This window comes from Hypanus sabinus, chromosome 3 (assembly GCF_030144855.1).
Source record: "Hypanus sabinus isolate sHypSab1 chromosome 3, sHypSab1.hap1, whole genome shotgun sequence".
In the NCBI taxonomy this organism is placed as follows: domain Eukaryota; kingdom Metazoa; phylum Chordata; class Chondrichthyes; order Myliobatiformes; family Dasyatidae; genus Hypanus; species Hypanus sabinus.
Window position 1 is genome coordinate 130,305,728 of NC_082708.1, and position 20,807 is coordinate 130,326,534.

The following is a 20,807-nucleotide window of genomic DNA, read 5'->3' on the forward strand; positions in this document are numbered from 1 at the left end:
AGTGTTTATGCGCTGCTGGCGGGGTTGTTAACGTACAGTATGGCGGACGATGTAGAAGGCAGCAGCGGTGGTGAAGGGGGTGGTCCGTCTTTGGATGAGGAGGAGGCGGCCGGGCTGGCTCGTTTCGGTGTTGGCGGTTTAGTTTTTAATGTCTGTCTGCTGGTGCTGGCTTTACTCGGGGTCTACAGACTGTACAAGAGAAGGAGGGGCGGTGCGGAGACGGAGTGCAAAGAGCCCGCGCTGCCCAAGATGAAGAAGCGCGACTTCAGTCTGGAACAGTTGCGGGAATACGACGGGATTCAGAACCCGCGGCTCTTGCTCGCCGTCAACGGCAAAGTTTTCGATGTGACCAAAGGGAAGAAATTCTATGGACCCGGTCAGTACAGCAACAAATCACACACCTAATAAGCAAAACAATATTTCACTGTCATGGAATGCAAATGGATTTCTGACCTCATACACTTAATAATGCTTGGCTACGTATGTCTGCGTGAATTTCACACTTATTATTGGTATATTTGTATGCATGCTGCTTACTTTCTGCCCAACTTGCAGCAACAAATCAATATTGGCTATCTCTTCAATGACACAATTTCACCACTTAATGCAAAGCCGTGAGGATTAGAAATTTAAGGAATGGCTTTTATTTGATCGTTGCTTCATAGCAAAACGAGAGGTGTGCAATTTTCTTCGGAATAATTCCACACGTAAACTTTGTGGACCTAAAAACGCTTTCTTGTGCAATGCTGGAAGCAATCAGTACGATCATGACTGTTCTGTGCTAGCGTCAGCTCTTTTCTGTGCCACTTCCCCATAACCCTCAATTCCCTTATCTTTCAAATATTTATCTATCGCAACTTGTAACGTATCTAATGATATCGCCATCAACATTGGGGAAAGAGAATTCCGTATGGGTGGAACAGTATCCATGTATCTCAGTTTTAAATGACAACTCTTTATTTTGTATCTATGTTTCCTTGTTTTTGACTTACTCATAAAGACAACTTTTCAACTGTCAACCCTCCTTATGAAAGCGTTCGTATAAGTAAGGTCAGCTCTCCAGATGTCAAACTGTAGCCTCCCTTGATAGGAAGTAGCATTCACTGGTGGGATTCAAAAGAGATGGGAGTGAAAAAGTTAGCTACCAAACCTGAAGAGGTGAAGGTCAGTTACAATTAAGGCTTTCATTCCATACTTTTGGATTATACCTCCAATTTTATTCAATGTCTTTCGGCCAGTGTGTATATTTTGCTAATTGCAAGACACTACATGAAAGTAAGGTTGATTTTCATACAAAAAACTGGTAATGAGTAAATAAGAGAATGCAAATATTGGTTCCTTTTGATACGCTGAAGTAAGCGAGATGATAAAGCTGATGGGAATTCTTTGAAAGTCAATGTAGACAATGAACTGAATGGCTTCTTAAAATTTTTTTTATAAATTTACAGTTTATAGGGTTAATGATGCATCACAGATAGGAAAAAAAGGGGAATGTTTGCATTTGTTGGTGAACTTTGCATCCTGTATTGATGGATGATTCAGCTTGCAAAATGGTTTATCAGTTATACCACAGGTTTGAAAGATATGGAAACAATCATATTCAAGTTCTTTTGTACAGAATTTTTGAACCAAGTATGATTGCATGCATAAGACTTGCACAGTTTGCAAGTTCATTAAATAGCTTTGCTCTGTTTTAAATGTGAGAAAATCAAGGACGTTGGCAGCATTTCATTTTCATTTTCTAGTGTTAATAACTACGTGACACAGTGTCAGTCCTGCAGATTTGTTACATGCTGTCTTTTGGTCTAACTGAATGTGGTTTTATGAGTTTCATTGACATTGAGGTGCTGGATGAACACTGCTGCCACACAGTGTGTTCCATCAAGGAGTATTTGGTAAATCAGTAATTTCCTTTTATAAGGTAAAATTACGGAATCAAATTAGATGAGTATTGCAAACCCTTCCAGATAAGGCCTTTATGGTGGCTACAGGCGATTTCAAAGTTCTCAACCATATTTATAAAGTGCATTTTAACTTGGGGAATGAAACAATGAAGGCGATAATAGCCACTTTGACGGTAATACGGGGGAGAAAAAATGCCTACGCCAGGGAACTTCCCACCTCTGTGCTGTTGATCAGATGCATTATAGCATGTTAGAGAAAAAACACAGAATTCTTGAAATTGATACTGGGATAGTTGCAAGACAGATAGGCTTTTCAAGTTTTTGTTTGGCCAAAGCAAAAGCACTTATTCTAGCATAGGATGTGGGTGTCACTGACAACATGCCAGCCTTTATATCTGTTGCCCTTGATGAGCTGGGATGAGTTTCTTTAATGAATCACTGCAGTGCCTGCAGTGAAGGTACTTAACAAAATTGTTGAGGTGGGAACAGTGTGCAATCTCAATTTTATTTTTCAAATTTGCATCGGTTTCCTGGGGCCATAGCTTTTACTAGTGTATTTGGAAGTTTCTTTATAATGTGGATGTTGGGGCAGGTTACTATAAGCGATTAAGCAGTATGTTTCTGCTTAAAGAATATTTCAATCACTTCAGTCTTGTATTTATGCCCCTTGCCCCATTGTAAGTACAGAATGTATTAGGACCCAATACCACGACATTCTGTTGAAATTATTTTACTTAAAAACTCTTAATTAGTTAATGTACTATTGCAAATAAAAACAAAATGTTGTAAACCCTCAGCTAATTGGATAGTATCTGTGGAAGAAGGAACAGTTTTTCAGGAGGGTCTTGGACCTTAAAAGGTAATTATGTTTCTTTTTCTCCAGGTGCTGCCTGCACTGCTAAACATTTGCAGCATTTTCTGTTTTTATTTGACATTAGATTTAATTTTTCTACAGTTACATTTAACTATTATCTCTCCAATATAAGCTGTAATTTGAACCCAAAAAATGCTGCAGGTATTGCTCGTACTTCCCTTAAAGGTCCTTTGCATTTCTTGCTGGAATTGGATTGAGATTTTTAAATATTAACTAAGTACAATCAAATGGTCTTCAATTATTTGGCTGTCCAAGTGAATGTTAGTGTGTACATGGTTAATCATGAGAAATTTAATATAAATAGCAATTTCTGTTTATGTTAATATCTATGAACTGCATTAAAAAGTTCAAAGTAAATTTATTATCAGAAGTTCATAAATGTCACCACATACAACCCTGAGATTCATTTTCTGGTGTACTCACTGAAATCATAATGGAATAATAACCATGATAGAATCGATGAAAGGCAGCACCAACTTGGGCGTTCAACCACTGTGCAAAATACAACAAACTTGCAAATACAAAAATAAATTAATAATAAATAAGCAATATATTTTGAGAACATGAGACAGTGAGTCCATAGGTTGTGGGGACATTTCGATGATGGGGCAAGTGAAATTGAATGAAGTTATCCCCTTTGGTTTAAGAGCCTGATGATTGAGGGGTAATGATTGTTCTGGTGCGAGTCCTGAGGCTCCTGTACCACCTTCCTGATGGCATCAGTGAGAAGAGAGCATCTACTGAGTGGTGGTGGTTCCTGATGATGGATGCTGCTTTCCTGCGACAGCATTTCATGTGGATCTGCTCAATAGTGGGAAGAGATTTATCTGTGATGGACTGGGCCGTATCCACCACTATTTGTGAGACTTTCTGTTCAAGGACTTTGGTGCTTCCATATCAGGCTATGATGCACCCAGTCAATATACTCTCCACTGTACCTCTGTAGAAGTTGGTCAACGTTTGACACTGCCATGCATTCTTTGTAATTGCACTGGGGCAAGGATAGGTCCTCTGAAATAACAACACTGAGGAATTTAAAGTTGCTGAGAACTGGCTCATGGACCTCTGGTTTCCCTCTCCTGAAATCAATAATCAGCTTCTTGGTCTTGCTGAGTTAGAGTAAAGGTTGTTGTTGCGGCACCACTCAGCTAGAATTTCAATATTCATCACCACCTTTGAATTGCCCCACAAAAGAGGTGACATCAGCAAACTTGAATATGGCATTGGTGCTGTGCTTAGCCACATAGTCATAAGTGTAAAGTGAGCAGAGTGGGGGCTAAACACACAGCTTTGTGGTGCACTGGTGCCAAACTCACATTGAGGAACTTGTAAGACTGAGTATTCCTGAGAAGTGGCACTGAATTCAAGAAAATCAAAAGCTGACATTGTTAATGTTGGGAATTTTTAGACCAAAAATGCTAGAACAAATAGCTTTGTTTTCGTCAGTGGAAGAAATTTCAAATATTGTGACCGACCACAACTTCGTTGTCTTTGAATTTATTTTCTATATCCCAAACTAATAAACATTTAACAGTATGTTTTCTTGCATTTAACTCTGAACTAATATCATTAAATCTTTGGCTTACTAAAATATCTTTCAGGTACATTGTAATTGTGCGGATGTTGAAAGTATTGAATTTTGTTTGTGGGAAATCTGTCAATGTTCTGAGAAACTTTTTCCAATATTAAGTGCTGAAATTTAGTGGAAAGTAATGGTTTAATGGTGCCTTACTGGCAGTGGTGTGTCTTTAACCTATTGCAGATATTATCTTCACTTCAAGATATTGTATGCACCACCACTTCAAGTTTTTAAAGCATTGGTAGTATAGTCTTCTTAAGCCATGTTCTTTTTTTTTCAATCACTACCACATTTTTGTCTAACACCTTATACTTGTTCAGCACATCTTAAGTATTGTACAATATATGAGATGGAATTAAGTGTTAACCTTTTAATCACACTTCTATGTGCAATAAGGTTTCAAAATCAGCACACATTAGTGGTGTTATTGGGAGAATTGGGAATGTTAACCCAGAACCCAGAACAACTCTGCTGTTTTTCTGTCTTGTCTTTCTCCCTTTTGAACAACTACACAAGTCCATTAATATCTGACTTGAAAGTGCAAAATAAAACCTCAATTTGACATTAATTTCTAATATATGAATGTATAATCCTCTGTTTCTGTAGATTCAAGAATTAACTTTTGGGTAAACCTTGTTGAGTAGAGTTATCAGGTTTTGGTGCTATATAATGCTAAAATATTTTTGCTATAGCTGTTGGCATTTGAAAGCATTCCCACAAGTCGAACTATCTGTCATTTGCTTATTTGGAGGAAATAGCATAATCGTATAATTTCCCCTTATCTTGCAAAAAAACATTAAATTCAGAATAGGAAGGATGTGAGCTGCTGATTATTCAGGATAAATAATAAAGGGGAAAGAAATTTTTTTCAGTGATAACTGATCTGAATTTTAAATCCTAAGTTTTGGATTGTTTTAGTTTATGAGGTTGTGTTTTGGCTTTAATATTATAAGTTGAGTAACCTTTAACCAAAATGTTGGGGGCTGAAAGTGTTTGGATTTTGGATTTTTTCAAATTTTGGAATATAAATGAGATACCTTGGATCACCATTATTTCTGATTCTGAATTCATGTGCTACTGATAAACAGTGTTTGTCTTAAACTTGTTCATCACATATATACTGATGAAGCTGTTCCATCATGTTCGAGTTTCAATAGCGATCATCTTGGCCAACTCAGTAATGAATTTCTCTGCTGCATCATGATCAGCAGTTGCTTTATCACCACAGATCTTTAAAAAAAATTAATGCTGTGCATTTTCAACCAGCCTGCTGAATATTCACAATAATTTTCATTTTGTCATGATCGATCTTTGCTTGTTTCATGATTGGCACACCGTTAAGTGGCATAAGCTCACTCCCTGACAAATCCATTCTTTCAATACACAATCAAGATTTTTTTTGCTTTATTCAGTGTTTTCCTACTTTTCATTAACTTCTGTTCATTACGTATGTGAGGTCACTTCTCACTGAGACCTGCGAATGACTGGAGAACCTTCCCAGCGCTTTGTGGAATTTTTCATTTGTGACATCATGTCAGTGCTCCAAAGAAATTTGGATTTTGGAATTTCGGATAAGAGGTACTCATCTTGCATAAACAAATGAGTTAAAAGACATTTGTTCAAACCTGGGATGATCTTGGATCAGTCAATTTAGTTGTTTACCCACTGTTATGCTAGTTTTTCTTATCTTTGACAGAAGATACAAGTGGCTGTTACTGCTTGCTGTGGTATGCACATAGCATAACTTCACAAAGTTAACGTGATTACATCAACATTTCTTGCATATATTCTGAGTTTACTTCTGTGGAGACACACTGCTTTATGGTGATGCTGAATTAGTAACTCATTTTTGAGTACAAGGCAGTCTGATCATTGGATCCTTTACGCGGTTGGGAGTGGAACTATGTATGGTTGGGGTTACAACCTCAACTGTCAGCTAGAGTGAACTGAAGGTGGAAAAATTAAATTGTAGGACTAATTACAAGTTTCAAAAAACAGTGAAGAATACAAGTTATGCATCTAAAATACTGTTAATTTAAGAATTCTATTAATCTCTCAATCTGACTAATTTAAATGCCACTTCCCCTTTAATTCTCAGGTAGTTGCTTGCGGTCACTTGGAAGTGCCTGAAATAGTTTGTGCTTTTTTTTTACCCACAGTGACTCTACTCGCACATTGACAACACAGTACCTTATGACCACAGTACCTTCATCTTGTTATGAATGACACTTGTATTGTAGTTCGTATACCCTGGTTTAACCCCAAATCATTATACTCCCCCCCCCCCCCCCCCCCCCCCAGTGCAGTTGTCACTGTAATGATAAGGAGATGGGAGGGATAACAGACAACCTAATTCTGACACCTCCCTCGCCTTTCTTAATCTCTCTGTCTTTATCTCTGGAGACAGCTTATCTACTGACTCGCACAGCTACTTGGACTGTACCTCGTCCCACCCTGTCAATGTTTCTAAGGCAAAGGTAGATATATTCTTGAAAAGAGTTGAAGAATTACCATGGTAGTCTGGAATATGGAACTGAAGTTACTTCATTTCAGCCATGCAGTAGCACCTCCACTTTCTTAGAAATTTCTGAAGTTTTGGCATGTCCACTAAAACTTTGATAAACTTCTATAGATGTGCAGTGGAGAGTATATTGATTGGTTGCATCATGACCTGGTATGGAAACACCAATGCCCTTGAATGGAAAAACCTACAAAAAAAAGTAGCTCATTAATGTAAATAGTAAATCATTTGTGGGTCAAGAACCAGTCCCTAGGGTACTCTACTGTTTGCTTCCCTCCAGCCTGAAAAGGACTTATTTATTCCAACTGTTTTCTTTGTGACAGCTAATTTCAATCTGCACTAACACATGTACTCCGATACTTCATGCTGTTAACTTTTGTATCAGACTTTGTGTCACCTTGTCAAATGCTTTTTGCACTACATCTGCAGATTCTCTTCTATCAACTCTTGTCACATTATCAAGTCAAGTTGCTTTTTATTGTCATTTCGACCATAATTGCTGGTACAGTACACAGTAAAAATGAGAGTGTTTTTCAGGACCCTGGTGCTATATGAAACAGTACAATAACTACACTGAATTACGTGAAAACAGAACAGAAAAAAAACTACTCTAGACTACAGATCTACTCAGGACTGCATAAAGTGCACAAAACAGTGCAGGTATTACAATAAATAATAAATAAGACAATAGGCACAGTAGAGGGCAGTAAGTTGGTGTCAGTCCAGGCTCTGGATATTGAGGAGTCTGATAGCATGGGGCAAGAAACTATTATGTAGTCTGGTCGTCAGAGCCCGAATGCTCCGGTACATTTTCCCAGATGGCAGGAGGGAGAAGAGTTTGTATGAGGGGTGCGTGGGGTCCTTCATAATGCTGTTTGCTTTGCAGATGCAGTGTGTAGTGTAAATATCCGTAATGGTGGGAAGAGAGACCCCAGTGATCTTCTCAGCTGACCTCCCTATCTGCTGCAGGGTCTTGTGATCTGAGATGGTGCAATTTCCAAATCAGCAGCTGCTCAGGATGCTCTCAATACAACCCCTGTAGAATGTGATGAGGATGGGGAGGTGGGAGATGGACTTTCCTCAGCCTTTGCAGAAAGTAGAGATGCTGCTGGGCTTTGTAGAGACGCTGCTGGGCTTTCTTTGTTATGGAGCTGGTGTTGAGGGACCAGGTGAGATTCTCTGCCAGGTGAACGCCAAGAAATTTGGTGCCGTTAACAATCTCTACCGAGGAGCCATCGGATGTTCAGAGGGGAGTGGTCGCTCTGTGTCCTCCTGAAGTCAACAACCATCTCTTTTGTTTTGTCCACATTGAGAGAATTCAAACACATTTTTCAATCATGGTTTACTGTTTATAAAACCATATTGATTATATTTCTTCACAAACACGAGGAAATCTGAAGATCCTGGAAATTCAAGCAACACACACAAAATGCAGGTAGAACGCAGCAGGCCAGGCAGCATCTATAGGAAGAAGGGTCCTGACGAAGGGTCTTGGCCCGAAACAGCGACTGTGCTTCTTCCTATAGATGCTGCCTGGCCTGTTGTGTTCCACCAGCATTTTGTGTGTGTTGCTTGATTATATTTCTTAGATGCTTTGCAACCTTCAGGGTCTACAATACTAATTTTGCCTTTTAATTTATGAATCTTAACTAAAGGGTTAGTAAAGAAAAAACAAAAAGAAAAGGACCCATTTTAATTAAGCAGTCAAACATGCACAAGTTGGAGCTCGACATTTCACCATATTCACCAGTCCTCAATCAATCATCGCCCCTAGCTTCAATGAATCAGGGTCCTGGTCTGGATTGAATCCTAAGACCTGTTCTCTCCAGCATCTTCCCTCTTCATCTCCTCCCGCCGAACAAAAGCCCCAAGCCCAACCTTGGTGTCCCTCACCAGAGAAACCTCCCCTCAGTTCTACTATCCTAATTGGATGGCACACATTCTTCATCATCCCTTATCTTCAACAATAGCCCAAACAGGCTGACAGCAGAACAGACTGCTCTTACAGAACTGCTAAATTAAATACATACAGCATAACAGTAAATATGTGAACCAATGTGTTACACTGATCATTATTAGTAATCAGCAGTAGCTGGGTAATAACTTGCTGTCATACTGATGTGATGCTTGGTATCTGGATTTTTAAACTTTCATATTTACTTGCAACATAGGTGACAATTTGGTCAATTGAGTTTATGCCAGCTGCCTGAGCAATTCCATTGATTCCTTCCCCCCACTTATTTCCCTGTAACCTATTCTCTGAGCAAATACATATTAATACTCCCCACCCCGTCACCCTGGTTCTCCCTCTAGCTAGTTAACCTGACAGCCAGTACTACTTTTGGAATACAGGAGGAAATCAGAGTACCTGGGCAAACCAACATGACTGTGAGGTAAACATGTTTCCTTCACACACAGACCACTGAAAGTCTAGATTGCTACTACTGTGAGGTCGCTGCTCTACTTTGCAGAGGCACTATGCCAGTCTCCTGTAATTTGTGTTTTAATTTTTCTGTTGTAGTATTTTAATTTGTCTGTTAAGGAAGACTCAAATCATTGATACAAATTTCTGCAGTTGCTAGAAATCTAGAATAATACACACAAAATGCTGGAGAAAGTCAGCAGGTCAGGCATCATGTATGGATATGAATAAATAGCTGAACTTTTAAGCAGAAACTTGATAAAGGGTCTCGAGCTAAAATGTTGGCTCTTCATTCTTCTCCTGCTGAGTTCTTCCGGCATTTTGTGTGTGTTAATGGAGACTACTGGTTGGAATGATTAAATTGTCAAAGAAAATGATGCTGCTGAGGAATGGAAAAGTGCAAGGTAACAGAATAGTGTATTTTGGGAGAAAACAAAGTGGGTGATTTGTATGAAAGTAGTAATTGAATGAAAGAATAATGTGTATATGGCTAGAAAGGAATTGGATTAAGAGCTTGTGAAGGAAGGGTGATGTTGGATTTAAGAGCTCTTAATTCTTGCATTTCATAGATATTTACAGTAATATATAGTTGTAATTTGTAATGAGCAAAATGGCAGCCAAGCAACTGGTTGGTGCTTAACATTTCCTTATTATTAGTAGTAATTATCTGTTAAATGTTGACATCAAATTTGTATGTTCCATAGGATGTTGAAACAGCATATATTTTAGGAGTTTCCAAATTATATGAAATGAGCATGATGAGGAAAACTGAAAACAGATCAGTTGATTTTTTTTGTTTGGTTTGGTAATTAATTGAACAGTAGCTAAAGCAGTTTTCAAAACTATGGAGCTGTAATTGACATTGTATGGAAAACAAAGCTGTTGTTTAGTTGGTGCAGTCAATTGGACTAACTACTTCTAGGCCTTTAAGGGATCAAGGTGAGCCAAAAGCCAGCACCTCCAACCAATAAGGTAATGGCAAAGACACGCAGGATCTGACACTTGACCTTCTAACTTTCTTCTCTCTGCCACATTTGTTCACAAGCGTTAAGGCTTCTGAAATGTTTTTCAGAATTATGACTTCCCTCTGTCATACTTAATGGAGACCCTACAGGTATTTGTTCCATTTCCCACATTGCTCTGATCCCCACCTCCCCAGAGAGACAGCGATAGCATACCCTTGGGTGTCTCTTTCACCCTGGCAACTTCTATAATCACTTCTGTCAGCTTCAACATGATTGCAGAACAAGCTACATCTTCCCCTCACTCCACACCACTCTTTTTTCTGCTTCCTGTGAGGAGCATTCTCTGTCTCAGGTGTCCAGGTCTGTTCGCCCTTCACCATCCACTGGCATGTTCCCTTGGTGTGACACCTGTCTGTTTTCTCATCCTTTACCACATCCCAGTAACCCAAACAGCCTTTCCAAATGAGATAGACGTTCACCTGCACCTCTTCCAACCTTGTTTACTGCACTTTGTCTGACAATGTGGTGTCATCTACATTGGTGAAGCCAAGCATAAAGAAAGCAGTGATCTTACAGAGCACTTGCTTTAGCCGCAGCAGCTTTCTTGAGCTTCCTGTTGATTGTCATTTTAACTTTTTCCCACTCCTGCACTGCCCTGTCTGTCCTTTGCCTTCTCCGTTGGCACATACAGGCCAAACAGAAATTGAAAAAAATATTTTGCTTGGGTAGCTTATAACATTTGAACTCTGTAATTCCAGATAACCCACAACCCTATGTTCTTCTCCCACATGTTTCCTTCCCTTCACTTGGTTCCATCAGCACTCCCTGGCCAATCTATCAGGTTCTACCTATAACCTGCCAAGCTTAACCCCAATTCTCCCTTGCACTCCTATGTACTGGCAATCTTTTGTCTTCCCAGTCAGTCTCGTGCATAGTTTCAACCCAAAATGTTGACATACGCTTTTTGCCTCCGCCAGTGCTGCTAAATTTTTCCAGCGTATGTCAGTATCCAATATCTGACACTATTCTGGAGATAATGCTATTCTTTACTTGCACTTAGAAATATTGTATTAGAAATTCACATCAAAGTTCCAGGGTTTGAAGAAGCAGTATAATAGTGCACATAAGATAGATGCTTAAAGTAAATGCATGTGAAATTTATACCTCAGGATTTTCAATTAAAATTTTCATCACAGCCATGAGTCTTGATGATCAGAAAATTCTATTTGAACCTCTAAAATAAAATCTAATTTTTATCTTCCTTTAATTTGATCTTAGATTCCAGTTAATTCATCAGTTAAATGTATTTACTGGATCATGGGTTGCTGTCGTCTTCATGGAATATGTATTTGTTTATTTAAGAGCCTGCATGACAAGCTTTTCTGAAATTCCCTTCCAGCCAATTCCCAGTCTTAGTTGATTAACATAGGTAATCTCTTGTAGTTAATGATTTCCCTGAATTTGTATCTTTCTTGGAATGTGGCCCTTTGGAATTGCTATTATCATCATGATAATGCCTGTAGTTCAATACGGAGTCAAACAGCCCAGAACCTGGCCCTTAGGCCCACTATTTCACTGCTGACCATCAAGGACCTAATCTACACTAATCCCATTTATCACCATTTATTGTGTAGCCTTGGCAATTATTGTGCTCATCGAAGTGTTTCTTAAATATTATGACAATACCTGGTTCTACCAGCATCTTAGGCAGTACGTTCTGGACTATGTTCCTCAAATTCTTAACAAGTTTCTTACTCTGCATCTTAAACCTCTATTTTCTGGTCTTGGACATGTCAGTCATGCAAGTTTTTCTCACTGTCTACCCTATTTGTGTCCCTTTATATAAAAAAAAGTTAGTTTAGCTAGCTTTGTCAGATTCCGGCCCCAACCTTCACTGTTTCAAGGAAAACATACACTGCCTGTCCCATTTCTCCTCATAACTGAAACAGTGATGTCCTGGTGAATCTCCTCTGCACTGTCCAGATATTGTGGCAACCGGCAACCAGAATCGTGCTCTGTATGCTATCTCTGGGCTAACCAATGTTTTAGATGGACCGTGGCTTTCCTTCTCTTATTTTTATGCTCTGACTAATGAAAGTAAGAATCCTATATTATTGCCATCTCCCTATCTTTCTGTTTTGCCATCTTTAGGAATCTTCGGACTTGTACATCAAGGTCTCTTTACTTGAATGGAATGGTACTCCCAAAGCTCATCACATCATGGACTCTGCCCAAGTTACTAGTATGATCCAGTAGCCTGACTATCAACTTCATTATCAACAAAACCATATCTGCAACCTTACTAATCATACATCCAACAATCACATGCAAGTCATAATCACCGTGGTTATTAATGTATTTCATTACTAATGAACTTTGGGACAGTTATGTCACCAAGTTAATCTTGTAGAGAAAATATCACAGAAGGTAATGGTTTTAACACAAATGTTGCTGATTGTTATGTGTCATATTGTAGTTCAGTTTCAATTCCTAAAACCTGTTCTTGATTTGGCTTGGCTTTAAAAATGAACATCAACTAAATATCTTGGCTGCAATTAGTCCTCTATTTTTTGGAGTTCTTTTGAGCATAGAACATACGTGGCTATATATGGATTTCTGAGATTCTTTGCCCACTATGCCCATCAACCACCTAGGATTTGCTTATGAAAATTAAGTAAAGGATTTGACAAAAATAATGGAGTTGATTTTTTTAATAAAGTAACAAGCTGGTTTGACTAATGTACTTTAACATTTCAAATTATTTTCAGAAGGATTGTGATGTAAAATTAGTTAGAAGTGCTTAATCTACATGATCTACAAATTCAAGATTTCAGTTTTAGCTACAAATCCAGATTGAATCTGTTCTCAATTACCAGTTTATAATGCTCTATTCATTAACACTTCTTTCTCCCTCCTCACTATCACTACAGATGGCCCGTATGGTATATTTGCTGGCCGCGATGCTTCAAGAGGGCTGGCTACTTTCTGCCTGGATAAAGAAGCTCTGAGGGATGAATTTGACGATCTTTCTGATTTAAGTGCTGTACAAATGGAAAGTGTTAGAGAATGGGAAATGCAATTCATGGGCAAGTATTCATTGTCTTTTTCTGGTTACATTTACTATTCAGTTGGTGCATTCCATCAAGTAATTGTTGGAACTGTTAACTTTTTTTATTCTTGGCTTACTTATACAGTCTCATTTGGAATCTTCAATTTGTATATATGAGCAGGAAAATGAGATATTCAATAGAAGATAAATCCTTGGTCAACGATGGAAAGGTAGAGGGATTTAGGGAGGGAGTTTGTGTGGGGTCTTAGTGGCAATAGACATGGACACCAATGACAAGGATTTAGCACAAAGCCCAATAGACCTCTGTGATACCTGCTTGAAATCCATCTTGGATATGTAATACCTACAGTAGTCATTCTAAAGAAGTTCAAAAATACCACTGGTGCTGTCTGTACAAAATCCTCCAAATTTCATGATTCCGATGCATAAGCCGAGAATTTGGCCCTAAATTTTTGTTCTAAAATTAGGGGGTTGAAATGAATACACGGAAGACAGGTCATATTTATTGGCTGTTTTTGAGTCAAATACAAAAGAAAATACAAATGCTTATGAAAGTTACACAAAAGAAAAGATCTACGTGAATTCTTTGAATGGTTTGTTTAAACTCACACCTAATGGCTGGAGCACGAATGTCAAATCACCGGGGATGACTGCAATGTCTCTGTATTTTCAGCTTTCAATGCTGCTTTTGTCTCACCTGACAAGTGCACTTTGAATATATCCCAGACAAGTAACGACTTTTCCTTCCTGAAACCTTCGGGACGTCGACGCCACACCTCTTTAACCCACTTTGTCCATCCAGCCGCGCTCTTGAACGTAAACAACACTCCATGAGAATTTTTCTTTCTTTGGGAACGTTTTCCTCTCAAAAATCACCATCGGTAGTAGTTTTGTCCCATCAGCCATACACGTTAACACAACAGTAAAATATTGCTTCTCACGTTCAGTTGTTTTGGCAAGGACTGTTTTCTCCCCCTTCTGATTGACAGTGCGATTGCCAACAAAATCAAAGAATGTTGGTGTCTTGTCCATGTTACCAGTCAGTGAAAATGGATAAGAATGTGCCTTTCGATGCTTGATTACAAACAATTAGAAGGCCGTAATCTTATTCTCAAGATTGCTTGGCAACTTCTGAGCAATCTTTGTTTTTTGTCTCATGTCTATTCACGTCTATTCCTAAATCGGGTGCACCAGTTTTGCGAGGCTTTGAAATTTTCGCTGACCTCATGTTTTTCGGCCCATTTCAATGCTTGAACTAGAATAATTTTTCTGGTAACAGTTTATCCAAACGATCGCTGGTGATTCACCCACTCTAAAACTTTTTCTTCCAGTTCTGGCCACTGGCATGTTTTCCCACGGTTTGCACATTTCATCCTTGACATTTCCCTTAGCGTGTCCTCTGCCTTTCTCCACTCTCTCACTTGTTTCTCATTTACACTAAACTTCTTAGCAGCCTCAGTTATTCGTTCCTTTAGCAAAATCAACAACCTTCGGCTTGAAGCCAGCATCATATCGTATTCATTTTAGTTTGTTGTACATGGTGGTCACAAACTCAATACTGAGTACATGTACTGATCCCGCTACCCCGTGTTATGTTTTAATGAGATTACGATGGGCGCTAAATGGCTTCACGGAGGTTACATTTCACAGGTTTCTTTACCATCAGGAACCTAATCCAAAACTTCCCTCCCTGATTTATTTGTTAAGAATTCGCTTATAACGCTCTACAATGTGTAGGCCTATTTTCTTAGCAGGTACTGGTTCACAAAATTTCCAGTTTCCAGATCCAGCAAAGCTGAGTACTGGCATTTGAGATTTTGTGATCTTTTCTGGTTAAATCAAAAACCTCTACAAAAGGGGTCAGCTTATACAAAGAACATGAAAAGTCACTTTTTTAACCTTGAAAATGGGGGCGGGGGGGGGGTCGGCTTACACTCTGAGTGGGCTTATACACCAGAATTTACGGTACATCTGGTTGGCCACATTACTTGCTTTCCTGACACCAGGCTTGTGAGACAGATGCTCCATTCTGAGTTTTGTTCTGGCAGGAGATTACCAGGCAGATAAAAAGATTAAAGGACGTGCTCGAAGCTTCATTGAAATACAATATCAAACAAGAAAATTAGCAGAAGCTGGAAATTCAAGCGACACACACAAAACATTGGAGGAACTCAGCAGGCCAGGCAGCATCTATGGAAAAGAGTACAAATGATGTTTCGGGCCAAGACCCTTCATGAAGACTGGAGAAAAAATGATGAGGAATCAGAGTAATAAGGTGGGGGAGGAGGAAGAAATGCAAGGTTGAAGAATCTGAGGGGGAGCCATGAGAGAGATTTTCACTGAACTCCCATTGAAGTGAAGATTTAAAGTTCGGGGTAGTCATCTTACTGTAGATTGAACACTCAGGTCTTTAGTAGAATTGCTTTTGTAGCTTTTTCCAGTTTCATGCATCTCTACAATTCTTCTTCTAAGGTGCTCTGAAAGTTGTTTTGATCGAGGCATGATGTACATGAACAAATCTTTCTTGGGAAGAGCAGGTTCTGTCAGTAATCTGATTCTATGTGTCTTTTTCATAGGGCAGGGCACCTCTACAACCCACACCTCCAATCTCATCTCATTGATTGGAACACCTGACTCCAAATAGCTTTTGTAGAAAGTATTACCGCAGAGGTTCACATTCTTGAAACCTAGACTGATTGTTTAAATGGTGTACTCAGTATTGACGAGAAAAAGTAAAATTGCTTGTGTGTTTATTAGTTTAGACAGATTGTGTTTCTCTATTATTGTGACTTAGATGAAAATCAGACCACATTTTATGAGTAATGCAGAAAACCAGATAATTGCAAAGGATTCACAAACTTTTTCTTGCAACCATAAGTACAGCAATCTTGTACTATCAGAGCAGAAGTGCCCCTTTTTCTGATATAATAAGATCTAAAGCCGTTCTGATCTATAATGCTACTGTATGAATAGCTACCAGTTCTACCGACAGCTTGGATAATACTTATTGGGTTTCATCAAAGGCATAGGTGGTCTCATTCGCTATCTTCTTCAAAGCCAATGCCATTTTAATCAGTTCCCAGGACAGTGTGGCAGTCCCCGTATCCCGGAAAGGCAATCATGCAGAATCTCTCGGTCCTTGTTATGGACGTCTTGTGCCACAGCTCCAGAGGGTGGTGAGGTAGTGACGCCAAATGTCACATGTGGAGCATGATGTAGACAAAATAACAACAGCCCTTTCAGGCCGCGGCTCCCTCCACTTCCCCTCATACTTGGGGACATGCCCAAGCAGCCAGGGGTAGGCCCAGTAACCATGTACCCAACAAGTGAGGAGGACTGAGATTTTTCAATTCTATACATATACCTTTTCTGCTCCCCAAATAGGGGCTCTTGTCCTTCCAGTTATGGTGACATTTTACCTGATCAGTGTCCTTGGCCATTGAACTGGACAGTTTCATATGGGGAATCTGGTCTCCATACTTGTGGCTGCACCAATCATGCTTAAAATGGGAAAAATACCCTCTATTAAAGCACATGCAATTGGAATTGGTGTCTGTCTTGTGACCGTTCAGGGTTTTTGTTCGGCTCCATTCGTCCCTGAGCTCCATTCGCTGGAATTAAACAGATTCCTTCTTTGCTGTGGAATATGAAGATTGGTACAGTCCAGAAAGCTGAAACATTCGTCGGGCATACAGTCGGCCCTCTGTATCTGCGGGTTCCGCATGCGTGGATTCAACCAACCGTGGATGGGGAAAACCCGGAAGTTCTCTCTCCAGCACTTGTTTGAGCATGTACAGAGAGTATTACAACTATTTACATAGTATTTACATCGTATTAGGTTTAATAAGTAATCTAGAGATGACTTAAGGTACAGGCATTCCCCGGGTTACAAACGGGTTCCATTCCTGAGTCCGTCTTTAAGTTGGATTTGTACGTAAGTCGGAACAGTACATCCGGTATTATTTAGCATCAGTCAAACGTTTGTCTTAGTATATAGTATATACTTTACCTTTCTATGCATATAAAACACTTAAGGAACTTGTGTATTTCAATAATTAAACCACTGTGTGGCTTAGTAATAATTGTAGCTTTCATCGGAGCAGGGCCTTCACATGCTCCATTACTCTCACTTTATCCTTTAAAATTGTTCCAATCGTTGACCGACTGTAGCCTAACGCTTTTCCAATGACCGATGGTGTTTCACCTCTTTCCGATTGCTTTATTATTTCCACTTTATTTTCAATTGTGTTTGTTTTCCGGAACAGAAACACTGCGGGCGGCAGGTCCCGAGATCTGCCAGGTCCTAAAGTCCACCGCACTGAGACAGGTTAAGTAAGGTCCCAGAACCAATCCCCCGCAGATAAGAAGGGTCGACTGTATTCTGTGCAGGGGCAGTGTTTGTATATGCTGACGAAGCCATTAGTTCCAGCATCACAATTGGTGTGGTGTTGAGGGGGCTCATGTTTTTACTGGCTCGGAAGTCTTTTTACAGTGCAAGGCGTGTATCTACGATGATTTGTCTCTTAATGGTCCTTCAAAATGAGGATGCTCACAACTCTTCCTCTTAACTGTCCAGACAATCACGTAAACTCCAGGCTGTATGTCATGACACTAAAGGCTGATTTATACTTGTGTGTATGGGCTATGCCGCAGCCTACGCTGTAACGCCGATTTTCACTTCTGCATCGCTCTACGCCGTAGCGAGCATGCGTTGGTGTGCGCCAAAACGCTAGTTAGCATTGGGTTTTCTATGCCACTGTGTTGAGTTTCTTTGTGAGAACCATGGACGAGGAAATGCATTTCAAATATTTTCGCATGTCGGCAGGTAGATTTGACGATCTGGTTGATCTATTTCGCATCAGTGTACGCACAGCCTACAAACATGGCAGAGAAGAAGCAGCCGGAAATGCGTAGGAGGAAATGCGATGCTACCAAGCGGACCAATCACAGTTGTTGCGGTCTGTGTTGTTGCGACTCATGAGTAACTTTTCTGGAGAGATGCACATCACCGTACAGTGTAGATGCGACATACAAGTATAAATCAGCCTTTACTGCTGACTATTAGTTGTTGTGCTTCCTTCACCCGTTGATACTTGGTGATACTTTTTGTCAAGGATACACAATAGGCCAACATGCTTTCATCCAAATTATGTCTGTCCATTTGCTTAACTCCTAGTGGTGCATCAAACGGCAGGCGCAATGGCTGCCCCATTATGATTTCGTGGGGGGACAATCCAGTAGTCCTATTGGCAGTGGCCCTAATGGTCATAGGGGCCAAAGGTAATACATGTTTCCATCTCAACCCAGTTTCCTCAAACATTTTACTAAGCTTGTTTTTAATCATTCCATTCATCCTTTCTCCTAAGCTTGCTGACTGAGGATGGTAGCTACAATAGAAATGTTGATCAGTTGGTGAGGTCTTACATACTTCCCCAGTAAAGTGGGTACTGTTGTCACTAGACTGCTTCCAAGGGGTCCAGAACCTCTGCATGACTTCCTTCAATAAATATTTAACTACTGTAACTGCACCATTCTCTCTACAGGGAAATGCTTCAACCCATCATGGAAAAACATCAATCACGACCCATATATATTTATATCCTTCACATGAGGTAATTCCATAAAATCCATCTGTAAATGCATGAACGGTCCATCAGAGGGTGGTGTATGAGATCTCTCCACCTTTACTAGTTTCCCTGGATTTTGTAAAATACATATCATACATAGTTCACAAACTTGATTTACAGCTTGTGATAAAACGATGTACCAGGATTGATTTATATGATCTATTAATCCCCTTTTCAGCCTCCGGGAAAAGAGGGTACTGTGCCCTGCAGGGCAGTGGAGCATTTGGTTAGATAGTCACTTTATGCAGTTCAGTCGTGAGCATCTTGCCTGTTTCATTTGGCTGGGGGGGGGGGGGGGGGGTCCAAAGTTACGGTGAGACCTTGGAGAGTAAAGGGTTCCACATCAGCATTGAACATAACTGTCCTACAACTTTCTGTTCAAAGGTTGCCTCTGCTTCTAATGCACTAGGGAGCAATAAAAGAAAGGTTTTACCTCCTTCCAGTCACATGGGACTCCATCCAGTTGTTTCCAGGACCTTCTGTTGTGGCAGTCCTTGCAGACCCTTGACCACTGGTCCAAAGTCCTTTGCTGCATTATCTCCCGAAATTGCTAAAGTTAGGTGGGTTCCTTATTCTCCTGATCTTATATCCACTGAACCTCATGGAGGGGTCACACTGCCTCCTCAATACCAGAATCACCCACTTACATTTCATAATTGTATAGAATAATTTTACTACTGATACAGGGGTCTGATTTCTGATGCTTAAATCGTCATTTCCAGCCGTGTCATAATAAGTCGTACTGTGAAGATGAACAGTGCCACCTACCAAGTTGTAGATCTAAACAGAAGCTAGGGAAATCTCCGGAGACTTTCAAGGCACCCTCATGAAAATCTTCCAAAACTCCTTGATAAGTGAGTGGTTGGTGAATAACTGCCACTTGACTGCTACTGAAATACAATTGGTCTCTGGTATACACACAGTAAGTCCCTCATGAGTGTAGGTAATAGTAGCTCGCATTTTTCACATGAAAGTTTACAGGCACATCTGGAGAAAGAAAGGTATGACATAAATCCTGGTCTCCTCTGCTAACCTCCACTAGATCTGATTTCAGGACGTCAATAGACTGTCCCCGTATTCCAGTTGCACAAGTATTATCCTTACCAAACCTTGGAGTACAGTCGTCCTCTTTCACCATAGAGTAGGTGGCTCTGTGGTGAAAAAAAATAGTTTGTGGAGTCAACCCATCCAGGCAATTCTTCCACTGATCTCTTCCCATAATTATTAAACATATACAGTACCACGCTGTGTCCCCTTATTTGGAACAAGGAAGGACTCCCTTTGTCCCATTATTACCAATTTCTAATCTCTCTTCCACACCCTACTTGCCATATTTTCTCTCTTTTTTTCACTACAGTGTCCTGTAGGGATTAAACTTAAGAGATTCTCTTCCACAAAATGAACTCTTTTTACTGGTGAGCCCCTGATGCCAGATTTTAGGTGTCCTTGACACTTTTGTCAGTCAAATCTAATCATTGATACCCATATGTTTCCCGTTGCCATGCCGAAAGCATTGGAATCACAGGGAAAAACTGATTCACTCAGTAGACGGTAGCACAGATCACAGTATATAGAATGGGAGTTGGACAAAACCTGGTATTTGCTACTCTCCTGGAAAGACTACACAGAGCAAAAAGCAAGCTTACTTTTTGTGATCACTCCTGCACAGGAGTTTCCTCGGGAGCAGGCAGTCACCAGAATCTCCTTTGGTCCACACACATACCTAAACATGAAGTCTTGGTGGGACCTCCAAGTTCTTTCCAGCGGACAGCAATTAACTCAGAGTGGGTCAGTCATAAGCACGTCTATTTTACTTGCAGCAAGGGGAGACCATTACCGCACAGG

The 20,807-nt window shown here is 40.0% G+C and overlaps 1 protein-coding gene across 1 annotated transcript in view; it reads left to right on the top strand.

Annotated features, from left to right (window-relative positions):
- LOC132391657 (membrane-associated progesterone receptor component 2-like) overlaps positions 1-20,807 on the top strand; it is a 25,929-nt gene continuing 5,122 nt past the window's right edge. The window contains exons 1-2 of the mRNA XM_059965136.1: positions 1-376; positions 13,196-13,351. Coding sequence (XP_059821119.1) covers positions 40-376; positions 13,196-13,351 — 493 coding nt within the window. The 5' untranslated portion in view covers positions 1-39. The remainder of the gene's footprint in view (positions 377-13,195; positions 13,352-20,807) is intronic.